This window comes from Atta cephalotes, assembly GCF_000143395.1.
Source record: "Atta cephalotes unplaced genomic scaffold scaffold00019, whole genome shotgun sequence".
NCBI classification, from domain to species: Eukaryota; Metazoa; Arthropoda; class Insecta; order Hymenoptera; family Formicidae; genus Atta; species Atta cephalotes.
The window spans coordinates 1,204,827-1,223,580 of NW_012130083.1; the positions used below are offsets into that span (position 1 = coordinate 1,204,827).

General features: G+C 36.3%; 5 protein-coding genes across 5 annotated transcripts; 3 read left to right on the forward strand and 2 right to left on the reverse strand.

The window, feature by feature from the left end:
- Positions 1-3,802: 3,802 nt before the first annotated feature.
- On the forward strand, positions 3,803-4,693 carry LOC105618989 (sm-like protein LSM3A). The gene is made up of 3 exons (XM_012200520.1): positions 3,803-3,948; positions 4,018-4,125; positions 4,276-4,693. The coding sequence occupies exons 1-3, from the start codon at positions 3,928-3,930 to the stop codon at positions 4,441-4,443; spliced, it is 297 nt and encodes a 98-aa protein (XP_012055910.1). The 5' UTR covers positions 3,803-3,927; the 3' UTR covers positions 4,444-4,693.
- A 120-nt stretch (positions 4,694-4,813) lies between these two features.
- On the reverse strand, positions 4,814-5,866 carry LOC105619162 (sperm flagellar protein 1-like). Its single transcript, XM_012200692.1, has 3 exons — positions 5,755-5,866; positions 5,193-5,474; positions 4,814-5,100 (listed from the first exon to the last, which is right to left on the reverse strand). The coding sequence occupies exons 1-3, from the start codon at positions 5,864-5,866 to the stop codon at positions 4,814-4,816; spliced, it is 681 nt and encodes a 226-aa protein (XP_012056082.1).
- A 1,530-nt stretch (positions 5,867-7,396) lies between these two features.
- On the forward strand, positions 7,397-11,138 carry LOC105618990 (putative inorganic phosphate cotransporter). Its single transcript, XM_012200521.1, has 9 exons — positions 7,397-7,418; positions 8,708-8,949; positions 9,104-9,337; positions 9,408-9,495; positions 9,731-9,960; positions 10,046-10,186; positions 10,265-10,397; positions 10,566-10,807; positions 10,962-11,138. Exons 1-9 carry the CDS (start codon positions 7,397-7,399, stop codon positions 11,136-11,138), a joined length of 1,509 nt encoding a protein of 502 aa, XP_012055911.1.
- A 260-nt stretch (positions 11,139-11,398) lies between these two features.
- LOC105618991 (5-methylcytosine rRNA methyltransferase NSUN4) lies at positions 11,399-13,605 on the reverse strand. Its single transcript, XM_012200522.1, has 8 exons — positions 13,522-13,605; positions 13,110-13,292; positions 12,677-13,043; positions 12,388-12,570; positions 12,037-12,323; positions 11,840-11,964; positions 11,620-11,757; positions 11,399-11,540 (listed from the first exon to the last, which is right to left on the reverse strand). Exons 1-8 carry the CDS (start codon positions 13,603-13,605, stop codon positions 11,399-11,401), a joined length of 1,509 nt encoding a protein of 502 aa, XP_012055912.1.
- A 449-nt stretch (positions 13,606-14,054) lies between these two features.
- LOC105618992 (protein crooked neck) lies at positions 14,055-16,792 on the forward strand. The gene is made up of 2 exons (XM_012200523.1): positions 14,055-14,429; positions 15,149-16,792. Exons 1-2 carry the CDS (start codon positions 14,055-14,057, stop codon positions 16,790-16,792), a joined length of 2,019 nt encoding a protein of 672 aa, XP_012055913.1.
- The last annotated feature ends 1,962 nt before the right edge of the window (positions 16,793-18,754 follow it).

Here is an 18,754-nt window from a genome sequence, read left to right on the forward strand (position 1 = left end):
AGAGAGAGAGAGAGAGAGAGAGAGAGAGAGAGNGAGAGAGAGAGAGAGACAGAGCGAGAGAATAATACTTCTCGAGGGAGGGCCACCCCCTGCATGGACAGCCGGCGCCCCGTGCTCTACACGGCGACGACAGCCATGTGCCGCTCCCTCCCTCCTCCCCCCCGGAAACCGCCGCCCATCGAGCGGCGGCGGTGGCGACGGCGGCGGCGATACCGCTGTCTTTCCTCGACGCCGCGGCTTCGTTTTATAGGCCCGGGGCGAGATTCCGTTATCGCAGCCGTGCGACGACGACGCACGGGAAAAAAGACCGACTGACAAGACGTCGCAACGAGAACACACGGAACTCCGGATCCTGCTCTCCCGTCACCGTCGCTCTCGATTAATCCTCGAAAATCCTTTGCCTCCGTCTCTCTCACTCGCGTACACACACTCTCTACACACTCAAGCACGGCTCGCCACTCACCATCGTATCCGTCGCACGGCTGTCCGCCGCGTGTCCGTGCATATCCCGGGCGGGGAAGCCGAGTTAACACAAACGGGCAGAAGTTAAACAAGCAGGACGGACGAAAGTCCTCGCCGAGAGGCGAAGCGGCTAAGATCAACGTGGGACAAACGTCGCCCGAGACGTTGCCGACGTTCGATCGACCGATCGCTCGAATGAACGAACGAATGAACTAACGCGAGTCGACTAGTTCATCCGCGGGCACAGAAAATGGCGTTGCACGTAGACACAGTTGGCACGCAGCAGCAGCGGCAGCAGCATCAGAGCGTTCGCACGCTCCGCTCGCTCACTCGCTCGCTTCCTCGCTACGTCGCTCCGCCGGGGCCGCGGCTCAAACTTCGCCGGATCCCGCCAGGCGGCGCCGCGATCCCCCCCTCACGACAGCGCGCAATATTTGAATCATCATGCCTAATTTTAACTAACGTTCCTCTAATCCCGCAAACACAATAGGAGTAGTAAGGGACTCCGCACAATAAAAGGAAGAGAACAAAGAATAAGAATTTCAACCTATCAGAAACTATGTATTCCACAATATATTATTTGCTTTAAGCCTAAGTTCTACAATTTTTATTTCCTGTTTCTTGCCTTTTATTATTTTTTTATATCTTTTCCCAGTCAGAAATGATAATGGAATCGACGTCGACTCGATGTCGATTGACGTCGAAAGTATCAATGTCAAATAGATATCGATTCCATTATCATTTATGCCTAGGCTCTTTTTGTTTCTTATCCGGTTTTTTTGTTTTATATCGTCCGAGATAAAAATTAATTTCGAAAGAAACAAGAAATATACATAGCAAAAAAATACAACGTTGATAAAACGATTACAAAAGAGAAAAAAGCAAGAGATAAAAAACAAGAAATAAGAAACAAAGAACACATTGTAGAATAGGCTTCAGAATCTAATAGAATCTAATAGAACAAATCTAATAGAACAAATATTAAAATTTCATCCTATCAGATACCAGTTTCACTGGAATACAAGATTTTTGATAGTTGAAATGTTAATATTTATTTCTATTCCTAATATTTCCTCCATTGTATGCAGGGCGTTAAGAAACTGGCCAATCACAATTGATTAGTTTTCTCACATCTTCGATTGTGATTGTTCAGTTTCTAAAGACTTAAAGCTTACTACGCTCATTGCGGGATAATAAGAATTACAACAATTTATTGTCGTAGTTTGATTGGTTATCATCATAGATCGTAATAGTAGAGTTCCCGATCAAAATGACTCCAAAATGATTATTAAAAGTTTTCAATCATTTCCAATTCATTTTAATGTCATATGATGTTATTGTGATTTGTTGACCTTGTTGTTCTTCTTAAGTTTCTTTTGTACATAATACTAAAAAAAGTATATAGCTTTTAAAAATAATATACGGTTTTTTTACTGTATGTAAATAGTACATATGTATAATACATATTTTCTGATAAGTTGAAATATTTTTGTTCATTGTTCTGATGTGCTCCATTTCTTTTTATTCTACGCAACCTACTCTTTATAGGTATTTGTCCTCGCACATTGGCTGCGATGAGCAATAAGAAGAATGATATTCAATTTCAAGTTCTGCTTTTTCGAATGTAAAGAGCAGAACTCTTATTGGATATCGCTCATCACAATGTTTGTCACACTGTGTCTCTGCTGAAAAACATATACGTCCTTTCTCAGCGAAAAACAACTTTTATTGTAAAATAAACATTCTGCTAAATCCGTTAGTAAGTAAAATTATTTTATACATAGTAGTAGAACTAGAAGAACTAGTAGAAGAAGAACTATTACGAGAAGCTCACGAGAAAAATATGGAAACGCAAGTAAAAAGACTATTAAAGAAGCAGTTAAAAGAAGAAAAGAAAAAGCTGGAAAGTTTAAGAAAGCAGAGAAATGTTTTATTAAACGACAAGGTATTATCAAATTTTTTGCTTAAATAATAGTATACCTTTTTTTTACATTATATCCCGAGATTTCTAATAGAAAATGTTAGAAATCAATATTGAATATAACATGGCTGAGATACAAAATGTTTTATGTTTTATTTATGTTTTTATCGAAGTATTTATGTTTTATTCAAACTCAAAACTTTTACCATGAAGAACATTGACGTCTTAAATAGATTGATGCATACAATGGAACTATTAGAAAATAATCAAATCCATTGTCACAATCTCATGACTGTTAGCGATGTCACTATTAAAGCTCAGATAAATCAATTGCAAGCCGAATTTGTAAATATATTACAGGAAATAAAAGATTTGCATAAAAATTTACGAGAATTATTCAGGTAATTTATATAATAAGATCGTAATTTCGTTTTTTTAAATATATAAATCAATTGTAGGAAATTGATTTAACGATCCTTTATTAATTATTTACAGAACTTATGGCAATATAATTCAAAACAAATTTGAATGATGCACTTTATTTTTCTAATTTGGATGATACGCTAAAAAGAATAAATCTGACTAGATTAAATAAATGAAAGGTGAACTTTTTAATAACAAAAATTTAGCCTTAGTGTAATCTGCTACTATAATAATCATAAAAAAAAATAATAATCATAAGAAGCGTTTCTTGATGCTGATTATATGATTCTATTTTTATTTTTGAAAGTTGTAACTAATATATATTCTTCTGTAATAATTATAAGTATTCTATAATTAAAATGTAATTTGTAGATGTAGAAATTTGATGAAATGTGTGTGTATATATTTATTAGGTGTGGGAAAAAGTTCGTGGCGTTTTTCCCGTTAGATGGCATTAAAAAAAACGCCACGAACTTTTTCTCACATAATATAGTGCTGATTCTTGTAATTCCTTTTGGTTTTTTTAAGAAATTTCTTTTAAACGCAATAATATTCTATTCTTTAAACTATATCTTATTTTTTTATTCGTCACTATTTTGAGCCACTTTACATTTTATCATAAGACACTAAAAAAAACCTTTATGACGTTTTATATCTCGATCTTGAACATGTCTGCTGTCTGCTGCTCACATTATTCTGAATGCTCAGTACAATTAAATGGTCGATAATGTCATCGCTCTTCATTTATCATCGGGCCCATCAGGCCCAATTTTTTTATTATCGATAATAAAAAATTTAGGCTGCCTTTACTGTTAGTGTCGCAAGTAATGAGTGATAAAGACAGAATGAAATTATATTAGGTGAAAAGATGTTCTTTTTAATTAATTGTTAAATTGCAAAAATTGGGAAATAACAATATGGCGCCTGCTTCCACTTCCTTCTCTAAGCACCGACACGCAATTCAGTTATATTCTGCTTCTATGATGGTAGACGGTAACCTATAACCTCTTATAATACGTCAATTACGAGATATTTAAATTCTACACATTAATTCGATCCTCGATTGCATTGTTGATTGCCTATTATTACGCAATTGTCACAAGAAATTTAAGAAACTCGCTATGGTTGAGGAATCAGAGCAGGTAAGTTTTGAATCCACATAGATTGCAAATACTTGTCTGTAAATAATCCTGGATGTTGCTCTAAAATAGTTGCCACCAATAGATGTGAAGGAACCACTGGATCTCATAAAGCTAAGCCTGGAGGAGCGGATTTATGTAAAGATGAGAAACGAGAGAGAACTCCGAGGAAAGCTACATGTAAAGAACTTTCCATTACTTTTTACTGGGTCTAATTGAAATTATTGGTTGATTCAAAATAGAACGAAAGAAAAATACAGCTAAGAAGGAATAATAAGTCTTTGTTTCTATTGTTTATAAAACGATTCTTACATTTCAATGTAATTTCAGGCCTTCGACCAACACTTGAACATGGTGCTGGGTGATGTGGAAGAGATCATAAACATAGTGGAGATCGACGAGGAAACATACGAGGAGATCTATCGCCAGAAAAAGAGAACTATCCAGATGCTATTTGTACGCGGCGACGGTGTCATTCTGGTATCTCCACCCACATAAAATCAGTGTGACATTTGATGCAACATTTCGTGTGTGAAACTATCAATATTTTCTGCATAATTTCTATGGGATTCTGTTTTGTTAAAATGTCCAAAAAATTTATAGGACCTAAGCTGGGCACCTGAAAGATCAAAAAAGATTTCATGATGCTGCTCTATTTAATTCAGTTATACTATACATAGTATAATATTCTATAATTTCATGTATAATATTGTAAGATTACATGAATGGCCCAACTAGATAATAAAAAGTGTATTCTTTTGTACATGATACATATGTTAAAAAAAAAAGAAGCTATGTTGTTATATAAAAGCTACAATCGGAGAGCACATGATACATTTCTTGACAAGTTTTATTATGACAAGTTTTATTATGACTTGGAAACACGTTTCGAGATTCCATTATCGGTAATGTGAGAATGAGACATAGCAACGTTTCGTTCAACAGGCTGCTTTGTGATCTGCAATGTGAGGTCGTCGATCCGTTGGTCCTTCAGCTTCATTATGCTTTCTAGATGCGAGATCTTCTGCTGCAATGTAGAGATAGTGTCATTTTTCTCCTGCAGCTCCTGCTTCAGACGAGTGAAAATGTGCCGAGGGACCGTCTTGTTCGCTAACTCGTCAGGATTTAGCATTGACTTTATTGTTTCTATATTATCTGTAAATTTAAATTTCTATATTCTCTGTAAAATTAAAAATGATTCGAAGAAAGGAGAATCTAAAGATAATTTGTTACAATTAAATAGCTACCTTTACTGTCCTCGTGATTAAAGTATAATAACTCTTTATCTCTTTCTGAGTCCTTCAAGATCTTGACTCGTAGATCGGTGAGGACTTTCTCGATGACGCCTGGTTGGGAACTCGCCAGCTGATTAATCGTCTCCTTCCCCAGTCTCATGTCGATTTTCGACAGCACTTTGCGATTCAGTGTGCTCCAATTGTCAGTCTTCTTCGCAATGCTGTTGCCAGCGACATAATTATGCACGTCTACGTACTTAGGGTAATAGCGTTTCAATAGCTCTGCCATCAACACTGAAGTTTAAACATAGCGATTAAATTTTCTGTAATGTTATTCCTGAAGGAAATAAGTTTTTTTTTATTACTGCGCTAGGCTGCATTAAAATTTCTTGCTTTTGCCAAATATCGAACATATATCTATTTCACTTTAAATACAAAGAGTGTATATTAGCTATAAAAGTTCAGTTATAAAAAAGTAAACCTAATCTTGGGAGATCATCGACCTTTCGCGGGAGAAGAATTGACAAATGGATTTATTATATGAAATTATATAGAGATCATGCTTTTTCGTTACCTCCATCGGAAAAATCTCTGGCTATGTTTCTTTTGGGCCTGGAAAACTTAATTTGATCGATCCAATCGTAGATTTCGTCGAGATGATCACCGGCCTCCGAGTTTGCGCTCATGTTCACTTTTGCGACGCTTTTGGCGACCCACACACTAACGAGATCATGAGCTCACGTGGTGATAACGAATATGAGAAAAAGAAGGAGAGAGAAAGAAAATCTCTGTTACGTATATTAAAAATTTGTAAACGCGGTCGACATTTTTTTTATCTTACATGCTCGATGTTCGCTCGAGCCTAGCTTCAGGTTCGTTCAAATAAACAAATTTTACGGTCAGTATGGAGAACATGAGCAATTTTAAAAACAAGTACACGGTGGGCCAAGGAGAATCCAATGAAGTAAAATCAAAATAGAAATCTCGAGTTTAGAAAGAATTTTCAAACTTCTTTCTAATAATAATAACTATCGTTATTGTATTCATAAATTTTTTAAATGATTCATTTCTCTTAAGTATTTTAATATTAATTATTTTATCATTAATTTCACATACAGAAGCATAGAAATTTGCAACATTGTAATATTACTTCAATATTATAGAAACGTTGCAAATGTTGCTGTAATATTGCTAAAATGATCTGAGCTGTATAGTTGTTGATTGATAAAAGTAATGCTTATTAATCGACTTTTCGAGTCGATTAATAATCATTACTTAAGCTCATTTCAATGTAGATTCACTTTAATTTCGAGATAATTTACCATTTATCTTTTTCTATCTTCTTCTTCATACCATTTATCTTTTTCTAATAACTACACAGAAAATATCGTTTTCCTAAGAAAAGTGATTATTCAATTTATTTTTTTAAGTAACAGTTTTATTTTTAAGAATATTTTTTATAATAATAATCTTAAAATATATGTACTTATTACAAATTTTAGAAAAACTCATTATTATGTTTTAACTTTAATCTTGATTGAAATATATATTAAACTTACTAGGATTCAGAATACATTTTGAACGAATTTGATATTTTTGATGAACTTATGATATTATGAACTTTTAAAATACTTGAAACAAGTAATTATTATTTGCGCACAATATTTTTTTGTGTGTAGAAAAAGATCAAAAGTAAGTCAAACTGAGATTAGAAAGTTAATCTATACATTGATAGAAATGGACATTACTCGCGAAATATAGAGGCAGGTGACGCAACCGCTCACCCTTTGCCCTTTATCTGCACGCCGGCCGCCAAAGTCAATGACTGAGATGAGAGTACGAGGCATTGGCCTCTTGTATTTCGTGTGATCCTTCCTTCTCACGCACTCACGCACTCACGTACATGCGTACGTGCGGCGGGCGTTTATAGAAGAGGCGCACGCTCCGCATCCCTCCGGAGACCAAACCGGAGTTGCTCCAAGAATTTCTCAGCTTTACCGTGTCGCTTTACATCAGTGGCACGCTACTCCCGTGACGAGCCGGAAGTGATCCGGTAGACACCAGAATAAGTTCACTCGAGAAGAAGAAAACTCTGCGACAGTATAAAATTGAATAGGAGTACAGAGAATATTGAAGAAACGTGATTAATTACTTTTTCTGCAATACATCTTCGTTGGAATCCTCTGGGTATTGTGGAAGATACGTTCCTTAATACGATGGCCATAGAAAATACTACTGGTAAGCAACGATTCTTCTGGCTCTTAGAAAGATCAGGATTTTTCTAATCCTACAAATGTACTTTAGAATGATAAAATATTAGAAGGAAAAAATTAATAATGTAATAAAAAAAAATCATTCAGAAAAGATGAAGATATTTTATATATATTATTAATTTTTGTTAAAAAACTTTTAATTACCAAAAATTTTTAATCATTTCTTAAATTAGATTTCTTAAACTCTAATTACATATGTATAAAAATTGCATCATTTAATTGTTCAAAAAATACTCAAGATAGCTCTAGATTGAGTCACCTTCCATGACCTTGCCGCATTCTCTATTCCAGATCAATTTTCGCGAGACGCATAGAATTTTGATTAATTTTATTGATTGAAAATTGATTTCCAGCTAATGTGCAATATGTGTGAATGCATTACGACGCAACCGGACGCAATGCTGTGCAAGTGCTGATAATTAGTCCTTATCACATGCATTCAACATGTATACAACAATATACAAATTTTCATCTCGGAGTTGCAAAAATTTGCAAGATACAATTAAAATCAAATAATATATACATTTAATTTCGCGTGTGTAGATAGAAGACTTCGAGATCGTCATAAAAACTAAGAGTTGCATCAGGATGACATTGTGTTGTTCAAAGTGACGGCCCACTGTATGTCAGCACGCCGCAAATTCTTGTTCTTAAAATAATCTCTTGGTACGCTTTTGAACATACAAAATCGATTTCACGTCAAGCCAGAAACGGAAAATTCATTTCTTGAAGAACATTTGAAAAAATTGAAGAACATTTCGCCCGCGAATAGAAAATTGTTTCAATTTACAAAACTTGTTTTCGTTCCTTCATTATAAAAACAATTCTCGTGCATCTAAAAATATATTAATTTAAGCAACCAAATGTGCAAGCATCATAATTTTGTCGTGACAAAAGAAAAATTATTTACGACTTATTAAGTAGATGACAAATGCTATGTACAACTTATCACATATTTGTAAAAAAGTAAGAATTCGAATACGATTCACGAGTATAATTGTCCTGACAATCAGGCATCATTTCACGTCGCGATAAATCGGATGATAAAAGATAAGTTAAATTAAATTAATTAAATACTATTTTAACTTTCGTCATAAAAAATAAGAAATTTAAAATTTGAAGTTAGTAAAATATCTGTATAACACTAAAGAATTACGATATATAAAGATAATTCCCTTTGATTAATTTTATACTAAAAAATCTGATTATAATATTCTGATCTCATCTGATTATAATATTTATTTCTAATTATAGGAGAAAACAGAACGGCATGTCCATTTCGATATCTGATGGCCGTAATGGGATCGATCGGCCTCGCTATTCTTTATGGTTTTAAAGTCAATGCCAGTGTGGCTATCGTCGCTATGGTGAATCATACAGCGATTAAATCACACATCAAATTATCTACGTCAAATGATTCAGAAACTAACAATATCACGCTAACGAACATTTGCCCATTCGATGATATCTCAGATGTCACGACGATCAAAAATGAGGTGATGATCTTACTGTAAAAAAAAAGATTCACAAGCAATCCCTATGCCATAGCTTTGACAAAAAGACTTCAGTATTTTAAAAATAAAATAAAAAAAGATGATAAAAAAAGAAAATCAAAAAAAAATTTTGCCAACTATTACCATATCTTTTTAGGACGGTCCATTCGTATGGAACGAATTTATTCAAGGCCTCATTCTATCTTCCTATTTCTGGGGCTACATAGTGTCTATGTTGCCGGGTGGAAGATTAGCAGAACTCTGGTCAGCTAAGTGGCTGATGAATGGATCGGTTCTGTTGAATCTCGTTGCATCCATACTGACGCCTATTGCTGCTCGTATGCATTACTGGCTCTTCATAGCTATGAGATTTCTTCAGGGAATCGGTGGTGTCAGTAACGACTTATGTTAACAGACTTGATATTTTAATATGATTATAACTTCGAGCACTTGAATTACAGGGTGTATCATTCCCCGCTATGCACGTGATGATCGCCAAGTGGGCGCCGCCACATGAAAGAAATGTCATCGCCTCGATTGTGTATGCAGGTAAGACGAAAAATTATAGAAGACGTCTTTGACGAAGTTTTAGCAAATATATATCAAAATCTTTCAGAATCATGATTCTACGATTCTTTCGTGGTCTGTAATTATAACGCAAAAATTGTAAAATTGAGTTTCTTTCTTAAGATTCAAATAAAAATCACGATAATATAAATATATTTGATATCTGGAATTTTTCAAACGCGTCGTAAAATTTTCTTTAAAAGAATCAATTTTTTAGGAACGGCACTCGGCACTGTAATTTCCATTTTACTAACCGGCTTGTTGGCTGTAAATCTTGGTTGGGAATCCATCTTCTATATTGAAGGCGCACTTTGCTTGATTTGGTGCACTATTTGGTGGCTGATGATAGCGGATTCCCCGGAAGAACAAACGAGATTTATTACTCAAGAGGAAAAAAACTACATCGTCATGTCTTTGGGAGGACATAAGAAAAATATTCCCAAAGCAGTACGTTGAGAATTAAATTAAAAGTTTAATTCTCACGTTAGATAAAAAAATTCTTCATTTTTTTATCCATCCACATTTATTGCAGATTCCATGGCTACAAGTATTTCGTTCCAAACCATTCATAGCAATCCTGGTTGCTCATTTTTGTAGTAATTTTGGCTGGTACATGTTGCTGATCGAATTGCCTACCTTTATGAATCAAATCTTGAAATTCAATATGAGCTCGGTAAGAACTGCTTTAAAATTTGCTTTAATACATGCAATTTAACATATCATAAATTAATTTGTTTATGCTATTCGTTAGAATACAGGTTTATCGTCCATTCCGTTTTTTTGCATGTGGCTCTTCACCATGATTCTCAGTGAAGTATTAGCCATCCTGCAGAAAAAAGGTCTTATTACAGTGACAATATCAAGAAAAATTGGTACTCTTTTTGGTACGTTTTAATAATTAATTAATTAATCAAATGTTTAAAAATTTGACTTTAAATTAGTTAAACTATTTGCGTTACATGTAAACAATACATGTATTTTTGGATATTTTATATAACTATTTTCATTATTTTTAAATGCATTCAATTTAATTAAATTTAAAATTGTTGCAGCTTCGCTTGTACCCATGCTATGCTTAATACAAGTATCATACATCGGGTGCGATCGTACAAAAGCAGTCGTGTTGATGACGATCGCGGTGACTTGTATCGGCGGAATGTATTCTGGTTTCCTGGCAAACCATATAGACATTGCACCGAACTTTGCTGGTAGTCTGGTAGCGATAACGAATTTCGTCGCCACCATACCCGGTTTCGTTGTACCAGTATTCGTAGGACAATTGACTCATGGAAACGTAAGTAATATGGCAAAAAGAATTTTAAAGTTCCAAGGTGGAAAGAAGACGAGACCAAATTATTTCCAAAGGAATAAAAAGTCCTTAAATCATTTTTTTTACTTTGTTAATTACGTTGAATATATCGGTGTACTTTGTTTTTTATTATTTACAGCAAACTATAGAGGCGTGGAGGATCGTATTCCTCGTAACGATTATTCTATACATAATCGAGATATTGGTTTACACTATCTTTGGAAGTGGTAACGAACAATCTTGGAACCAGATTGAAGCATCTGATGAGGAAGCGAACGATCAGACATTACCTTTAAGGAGGAATAACACAAGATAAAAAATATATCATGGCTTAATTTATAATTAATTATTTATATTTTATCGTAAATAATTTTTACGTAATATTTCAATAGTCTGCGCATTTTATCTACGAGATAAGTCCAGTTAATATTTGACAGTTTTGTATAAGTTGCATAATATTATAACAAGTATTTATTTTGTTACATATAAATATATAAAAGATATTTATTATATAATAAAGTCTATGATATCTCTATATATATAGGTCTTAAATTATTTGTACACACTCACCTATTATTACCGTGTTCGTACTATTTTACAAAAGTACATGGGGCCCCAATTGTTTTGAAGTGTAGGAATGGCGATATGGCCGTATTTTAATCCAAAATTGCCAAATTTATAAAGGCATTTTAATGGACTCAGCGCTTCGCTCATATCTCTATCTCAGCAAAGAGTATCATTAATATAAAATGATGTTAGATAACAATGTATTGTTGCATATATGAAAAAATACTTACTTTACAATCAAAATAGAATTGGTTTCTTCCCAGATCTTTTTCAGCGCCATGCTGACAACACCATCATTTTGAATAGGACTGAGGGAACAAGTAGAATACACAACCGTTCCACCAACTGATATTATCTTCAATGCATTACTGTAACAGACAGGTATCTAATATATCTATAGAGAAGAATAAAGAAACATATTTATGATAAAGTATCGAATTTTGTACATACGTTAAAATGGCTGCTTGCAATTCTGGAATTTTTAATCTTTCTTGTATTCTTTGTGGTTTAAAGATATTATTTTCTTCCGAGTGTAAAACGTATCTGTCCGTAGTACACGGCACATCCACCAAAATCTGTAAAAAAATAATTATTACAAAAATTTTTCTGAAAAAATTAATTTTTTGTGCATACCTTTTCTGTATTACCTTATTATATATATCTTTGTCGTCAATAAATCTCGCATCTTGCTCTGTCACACATAATCTGTTCTCCCATTGGCCAATGCCAGCTACATATTGATTTATGACTTTATTAATTCTGTTCACTCGAGACTTTTGGATATCATTAGCTGTCATTATATTCGGCATGAGTGTCTGAAGAATGCTTAGGGTCTTTCCTCCTGGCGCCGCACACATATCTAGCACAGCGTCACCAGGTTGCAAGTCTAAAGCCAATACTGGTAACACAGAGGCACCATCCAGAAGATAATAATCTGTATAATGTAATTGTAATATTTTATATTTATAGAATTAAATCTCAATTAAAGTTAAACCAACCTAAAACGCCAGTTGATCCTTTCTTTGGGGATGGGAATCTGCTACCATTATTTTCTTCAAATGTATAAATGTTGAGATATTGCGGAAACGTTAATAAAACCTCCTTCTCGATATTCACCAAAACATTTGCACCCTCTTTGTAATAACCATAGTGCTGTGATTCCAATACCCAATCCTCCATACCTGAAAAAAATGATATAAAAAAATGATATAAAATTATATATTAAATTACAATGACATTTCTTCACAGCTAATACTTGTATTTCTATAATTTTGCAATATCAGTTACCTTTAATTTTTGTAGCTGGTACAAATTCATATAATCCACTCAAGCCAGCATTGGGCTGTATGATTCGATTTTCGTCTAAGGCAATTTTATTCAAATCTGATTCAATAGGTTTCATTTCAACAGGTTGCAACCCTTGATTCTCTATTACTATATCTTCAGTTTCATTACTTGTACTTAGAGATATAGGCGGTGATACATAATCTATAGGATAATGTGACTGCACTGTTGACACCTCAGCATCAGAAATTAGTGATTTTATTCGATTTTTTGTTTGCTTGTTCTTTGTTTTATTAGCTTTAGGTGGATTTTCATCGATATGTTCTTTATAGATTTCATAAATTGTTTTTAGATTCATAGCACCATGGGACTAAAAAGAAGACTGAATGTTAACAAAAATCGTAATATTTTCAAACCTTTTATTACGCAAATATACCTCTAACTCTGACTTTATTCTGTCTATATCACTGAAGGAATTTACAACAGCCATATATTTGTGCTCTTCTATCAATAACGCAGTTCTTATACTTTCCCATGACTTTCCATAGACATCACCATAGAACTCATCAAAATGTTTCAGTGCTTTGTCCATGTGTGTCTTTTTCTTTTTAATCACAGACTTAATAAAAAAAAAAGAATTAAATAGATATTATATCTAGAATTTTACAAATGTTTATATTTTTTATTTGCAATTGGACGGCAATTAGTTATAAATATTTTTAAAAATATGTATAAACAAATAAAAATTAATATAATATAAATTATTAATATAAAATTATAACAATAAATTTATAAGATATAGCAACACGAGATTATAAAGCCTATGAAATATAATACAAAGCACTTACCCAATGATCCGCTTTATTTCCATATCTAGCTACCTGCATCTTAGCCAGATCTTTAATCGCCTGTCTGTTAAATAAACGTGTCATTTTTTCATAATAAATTTGTATCCTGTTATTTACTGGCTCTCGCCTGTTTCAGCATAAAGTTTCATTCTAACTTTAACTTTACAGGACAAGAAGGAAAGAGGAACAGTAAAAAAGTGCAGTATAAAAGATGGCGGTGTAATAATGCAACCAATCATAAGTCCGTCAATCTACGACAGCCAATCAGACAATACTTCAGATACATAATAAGTGGCAAATGGTCTAGAAAATCTATAATCCTGGTTCACAACATTCGGAGCAATTCGGAGGGAAGGTGAGAGCGTCGTGTATGTCATTTACAATTTCTCGCGGTTTCGAGTAATTTATAGCTTGTAAGAATCGTGTATTCTGTGTTACAGTGAAAATAGCGCAGCATATCATATACAATAATAAACTAAGAGGAAGCTGAAGAAGCCGCAATACCAAGTAGAATCCTTCTAACCTAGTCCATCATGGAGAAGTCGCAGAAGATGCCGAAGGTAGCGAAGGTGAAGAACAAGGCGCCTGCGGAGATACAGATCACCGCGGAGCAGCTACTACGCGAGGCGAAAGAGCGCGATCTGGAGATCCTGCCGCCGCCGCCGAAGCAGAAGATCTCGGACCCGCACGAGCTCGCGGATTACCAGCATCGCAAGCGTAAGGCATTCGAAGACATTATTCGTAAGAACCGCATGATCATCACCAACTGGATGAAGTATGCGCAATGGGAGGAAAGCCAGAAGCAGATACAGCGAGCGAGATCCATTTATGAGCGGGCGCTCGAGGTGGATCACCGAAACATAGCGCTGTGGCTCAAATACACTGAGATGGAGATGCGTAATCGGCAGGTGATTATAAATCATTCTATTATTCTTGCATTCTTATCATTGTAATATAATATACTATATATAATACTTTTATTGTTTAAATATTTGATATTCATTTTTTATCAATCCACATTGGACTTGTTAACTTTAGAAGATACCTTTTAAAATCCTGAAAATATACATTGTGTATATGTTCTAGGAATAAGCATCCAAAAAAATGTTTAATACATCTAAAAACATCCATAATTAGGATATCGCAGCGTTTATGTGGAATCAAATAAAGTGCACCATGTCAAAGAACAATTTAGTACATAAGATCCAAATTTTACATAATAGATTTGTTTTTCATTCTTGCTACACTAGAACTAAGCTACACTAGAATTCTCTTCATTGCTTTTGTCAAATATCAAACATATACTTATCTCACTTTAAGTTTCAAAAATGTATACAAAGGCTATGTTTTAAAATTCACTGCTAGTGCTGAAAATGTATAATATACATAATGTACGTAATGTGAATTATAGATTTTCAGCGCTAGCAGTGAATTTTGGAACCTAATTCACAGAAGATAATCAGTCACAGAAAACAGATCTATGCAGAATTATTTTTATATTTGTATAAATTTTTGTAATGTTTTAAAGTTATACACACGACTAGCCAGTGTTAGTTTGTATGGTATTAATTTTTTACTTGATTTATATATATATATGTCAGAACCTTTAATATATTAATATTGATAGGTGAATCACGCCAGAAATCTCTGGGATAGAGCGGTCACCTTGCTGCCGCGTGCCAATCAGTTCTGGTACAAGTACACCTATATGGAGGAGACGCTGGAGAACATTGCAGGTGCGCGTCAGGTGTTTGAACGGTGGATGGAATGGGAACCGGACGAGCAGGCCTGGCAGACGTATATCAAGTTCGAGTTGCGTTATAAAGAGATCGATCGTGCGCGACAAATCTACGAGCGATTCGTCATGGTTCATCCTGATGTGAAACACTGGATAAAGTACGCTCGCTTTGAGGAATCGTATGGATTTATCAAGGGCGCACGCGCTGTTTACGAACGCGCTGTCAACTTTTATGGTGACGAGGGTCTGGACGAGAAGTTGTTCCTGGCGTTTGCAAAATTCGAAGAGGGTCAACGAGAGCACGATCGAGCCCGCATAATCTATAAATATGCGTTGGAGCACATACCGAAGAGCAATACTCAGGAAATCTATAAAGCATACACTATCCATGAGAAAAAATACGGTGATCGCTCGGGCATCGAGGATGTGATAGTCAGCAAACGGAAGCATCAATATGAGCAGGAGATTAAGGAGAATCCTTCGAATTACGACGCATGGTTCGACTATCTAAGATTGGTGGAGTCAGAGAGTAACGTCGACGTGATCCGCGAGACGTACGAGCGAGCGATCGCCAATGTGCCGCCTACCAAGGAGAAGCAATTCTGGCGAAGATACATATATTTATGGATCAAGTACGCTCTCTTCGAGGAACTGGAGGCCAAAGATATCGAACGATGTCGACAGGTATATAAAGTGTGCTTGGAGCTCATACCACACAAACGGTTCACCTTCTCAAAGATCTGGCTGCTTTATGCGTACTTCGAAATACGACAGAAGGATTTGACGAAGACAAGAAAGACGCTGGGCCTAGCGCTGGGAATATGCCCAACAGATAAGCTTTATCGGGGCTATATCGACCTCGAGATACAGCTGGTGGAGTTCGATCGGTGTCGCAAATTATACGAAAAGTTCATCGAGTTCGGACCGGAGAATTGTACCACGTGGATGCGATTTGCTGAACTGGAAACACGACTAGGCGAATTTGCTCGCGCTCGGTCGATATATGAATTCGCTGTCGCGCGGCCAAGACTGGACATGCCAGAGCTATTATGGAAATCGTACATCGATTTTGAGATCGCTCAGGATGAGACGGAGAACGCTCGGCAGCTGTTTGAACGACTGTTGGAGCGCACGTTGCACGTTAAAGTTTGGATAGCGTACGCAAAGTTTGAACTGTTAAATCCGCAATTGGAGGATAGTCCCGATAATGTCATTTTGGCGAGATCTATCTTTGAGCGCGGAAACGACGCTCTAAGAGCTAATGGCGATACCGAGAGTCGGGTGTTATTGTTGGAAGCTTGGAAGGACTTTGAAAGCGAGAAAGGCACTCCTGAAACTCTCGCGAAGATCATGGAGAAGATGCCGCGTAGAGTGAAGAAGAAGAGGCGCGTCGTAGGCGAAGATGGAAGCGACGACGGTTGGGAGGAAGTCTTCGATTTCGTATTTCCAGAGGATGAGTCGCAGAGGCCAAATCTTAAATTCTTGGCTTCCGCGAAAGCGTGGAAAAAGCAAAGTGAGCAATCTCAGTCTTGAGATAGTTAAATTTCACTATGATAAAAAAGGGCAACATATATTTTAAAAAGATTTGAGATTAAGAAAATTCTCTAAAATTTTATAACTGTAAAAGTCGCGCATATTTTATATTATACTGTAGATGAAATGAGAGCGTGTGACAAATGGATTGTTTATCTTTATGTACATATAAACTGTAATATTTTACTATCATGAGAAAAACATTTGTACGTTTATGTAAATAGTTTTGTATAAAATTTATTTTAATTTATATAAATAAGTGTAAAATATATACATTTTGTTCAAAGACAGTCAAAAAATAATATAATGTAGTAAAGGACATTTTAGCAAAAGTATATATACAAAATAATATCGAATGTATTTTGATTAACGCAAATATGAGAACATTGTATGACTCGCGCAAATTGATTTTACTGTTCGTCACTAGATGGCGTAGGCTGTCTATCTCTTGTATTTGGCGGTTCAAAAGAAGCTAATTACTGCCCATAGATGACACCCGTGATATTGTCGCAATTCGTAGACCTCGTGGATTCTCCGAGTCTCTCCTCTCCGGTGATATCGTATTGCGATTCACCGTTAGCGTATGAGCGAGGAGGGACAGGGTGGGACGGCGGCAGCACAGGAAGAGAAGGGCGTGAATCGCGCGAACACGCAGGTAGAAAAGCGAACGAACGAATCCATGAGTTACGGTACTACCCGTGCTACCCGCGTCGTTTTTGTTTATCCTTTCGATTCCGCGGACGGCTCGTCGCGTCGCGTAATAGCGGGAGCTATTTGCGTTTCTATTGTCTGCTCCATTATTCCACGTACTTTGATTGCTCTTACGTGCCATATCCCCGATAGCTATTGTCGACAAATCGAACTTAATATCGTGATATAGAAAATTGCGATATCCACGCAAAACGCCAAATTTAGGACAGGGAAGAAACAGCAGAAATAAGGTGGTTGCCCCCTCCTCTTCCCTTCCCAAGAAACTCGAAAGTAGGGAAGCACTAACTACGAAAAGCAAACTGCGTTTCCTAACTTCCTAGTTAGATCAGGTCGTTCACACCTGCGCATCTCGCGCGAGACATCACAATAATCTCGTCAACCGCTATTCATTATAAACATGTCTAAAGATCTTCCCTTATCGGACTACCTCGAAAAGGCTATAAATAGCACGAATGACTCTCAAGTTTCTATTACAAGATTTCCCCGTCTTTCTTCTCCCTATCCGTCCCTCCATCCGTCGATCCCCCGAGTGACGAGTTCCTAACTCCCAAATGGAATTCTACGCGGTTCGCCTATCGCGGCTAGCCAGGAAACAGAACAGGTAAATACGCCATCCACGCGTTGTTATCAAACGCTGACGCGACGAGGAAGCGACGTATTTGTCGCGACATGGTCGCGCGCGCAGGCGAGCGCGAGCACGCGGGAGTCGGGGTGAAAGGGTTAAGGGGGGAGGGTGCGCAGAGCGAGGTCACATCCGAGTCTCCCTCCCAGCGCGGAGGCGGGCGGCATGTGAAACGTGGCTGTTTCGAAAGTCCCTGCGCGTTAGCGCGCCTATTTTAGACGCGCGGGGCGCCTTGCTGCTTTGCCGCTTTGTCGAGACTTGAGACGCGCGTCGTCGCGAGAGAGCAGAGTCGTTCGATTTCTCTACATCTACTCGCCGAGAGCCGAGTTTCAGGAGGGTTATGCACGAATCGAGAATCGGGGGATTCGTGGTACCAGTTCAAGATGTATTTCCTTGTTGGAGAATCCACGAAGTGGATTCGGGAATCACCGAAGTAGAGTTAAACTCTCTCATGTTTATGTATTAGAGATTAGAACAATTTATTGATGTTGATTAAGACGTTGATAGGCATTTGGGATAAAATTGTGTTCCTTGAGTTGAGGACCATGGCACAAAAACTTAAGCAATAAAATGTAAGCAATAAGGGGCTGCACACAATCAAAGGAAGACGGAGCAGAGAATAAGATATT

What these genes read in the sequence shown, in the direction of transcription:
- LOC105618992 (XM_012200523.1), top strand. Translation starts at nt 14,055, where the DNA reads ATGGAGAAGTCGCAGAAGATGCCGAAGGTAGCGAAGGTGAAGAACAAG. An exon ending in TGGAGATGCGTAATCGGCAG is followed by an intron (nt 14,430 to 15,148) that starts GTGATTATAAAT and finishes TAATATTGATAG; the next exon opens with GTGAATCACGCCAGAAATCT.
- LOC105618989 (XM_012200520.1), top strand. Translation starts at nt 3,928, where the DNA reads ATGGTTGAGGAATCAGAGCAG. An exon ending in TGGTTGAGGAATCAGAGCAG is followed by an intron (nt 3,949 to 4,017) that starts GTAAGTTTTGAA and finishes GCTCTAAAATAG; the next exon opens with TTGCCACCAATAGATGTGAA. An exon ending in AACTCCGAGGAAAGCTACAT is followed by an intron (nt 4,126 to 4,275) that starts GTAAAGAACTTT and finishes ATGTAATTTCAG; the next exon opens with GCCTTCGACCAACACTTGAA.
- LOC105618991 (XM_012200522.1), bottom strand. Translation starts at nt 13,605, where the DNA reads ATGACACGTTTATTTAACAGACAGGCGATTAAAGATCTGGCTAAGATG. An exon ending in AGGATCAACTGGCGTTTTAG is followed by an intron (nt 12,324 to 12,387) that starts GTTGGTTTAACT and finishes TACATTATACAG; the next exon opens with ATTATTATCTTCTGGATGGT. An exon ending in ACAAAGATATATATAATAAG is followed by an intron (nt 11,965 to 12,036) that starts GTAATACAGAAA and finishes ATTTTTTTACAG; the next exon opens with ATTTTGGTGGATGTGCCGTG.
- LOC105618990 (XM_012200521.1), top strand. Translation starts at nt 7,397, where the DNA reads ATGGCCATAGAAAATACTACTG. An exon ending in GGCCATAGAAAATACTACTG is followed by an intron (nt 7,419 to 8,707) that starts GTAAGCAACGAT and finishes TTCTAATTATAG; the next exon opens with GAGAAAACAGAACGGCATGT. An exon ending in CGCCTCGATTGTGTATGCAG is followed by an intron (nt 9,496 to 9,730) that starts GTAAGACGAAAA and finishes TCAATTTTTTAG; the next exon opens with GAACGGCACTCGGCACTGTA.
- LOC105619162 (XM_012200692.1), bottom strand. Translation starts at nt 5,866, where the DNA reads ATGAGCGCAAACTCGGAGGCCGGTGATCATCTCGACGAAATCTACGAT. An exon ending in CAGAGATTTTTCCGATGGAG is followed by an intron (nt 5,475 to 5,754) that starts GTAACGAAAAAG and finishes TTTAAACTTCAG; the next exon opens with TGTTGATGGCAGAGCTATTG. An exon ending in TAATCACGAGGACAGTAAAG is followed by an intron (nt 5,101 to 5,192) that starts GTAGCTATTTAA and finishes TTAAATTTACAG; the next exon opens with ATAATATAGAAACAATAAAG.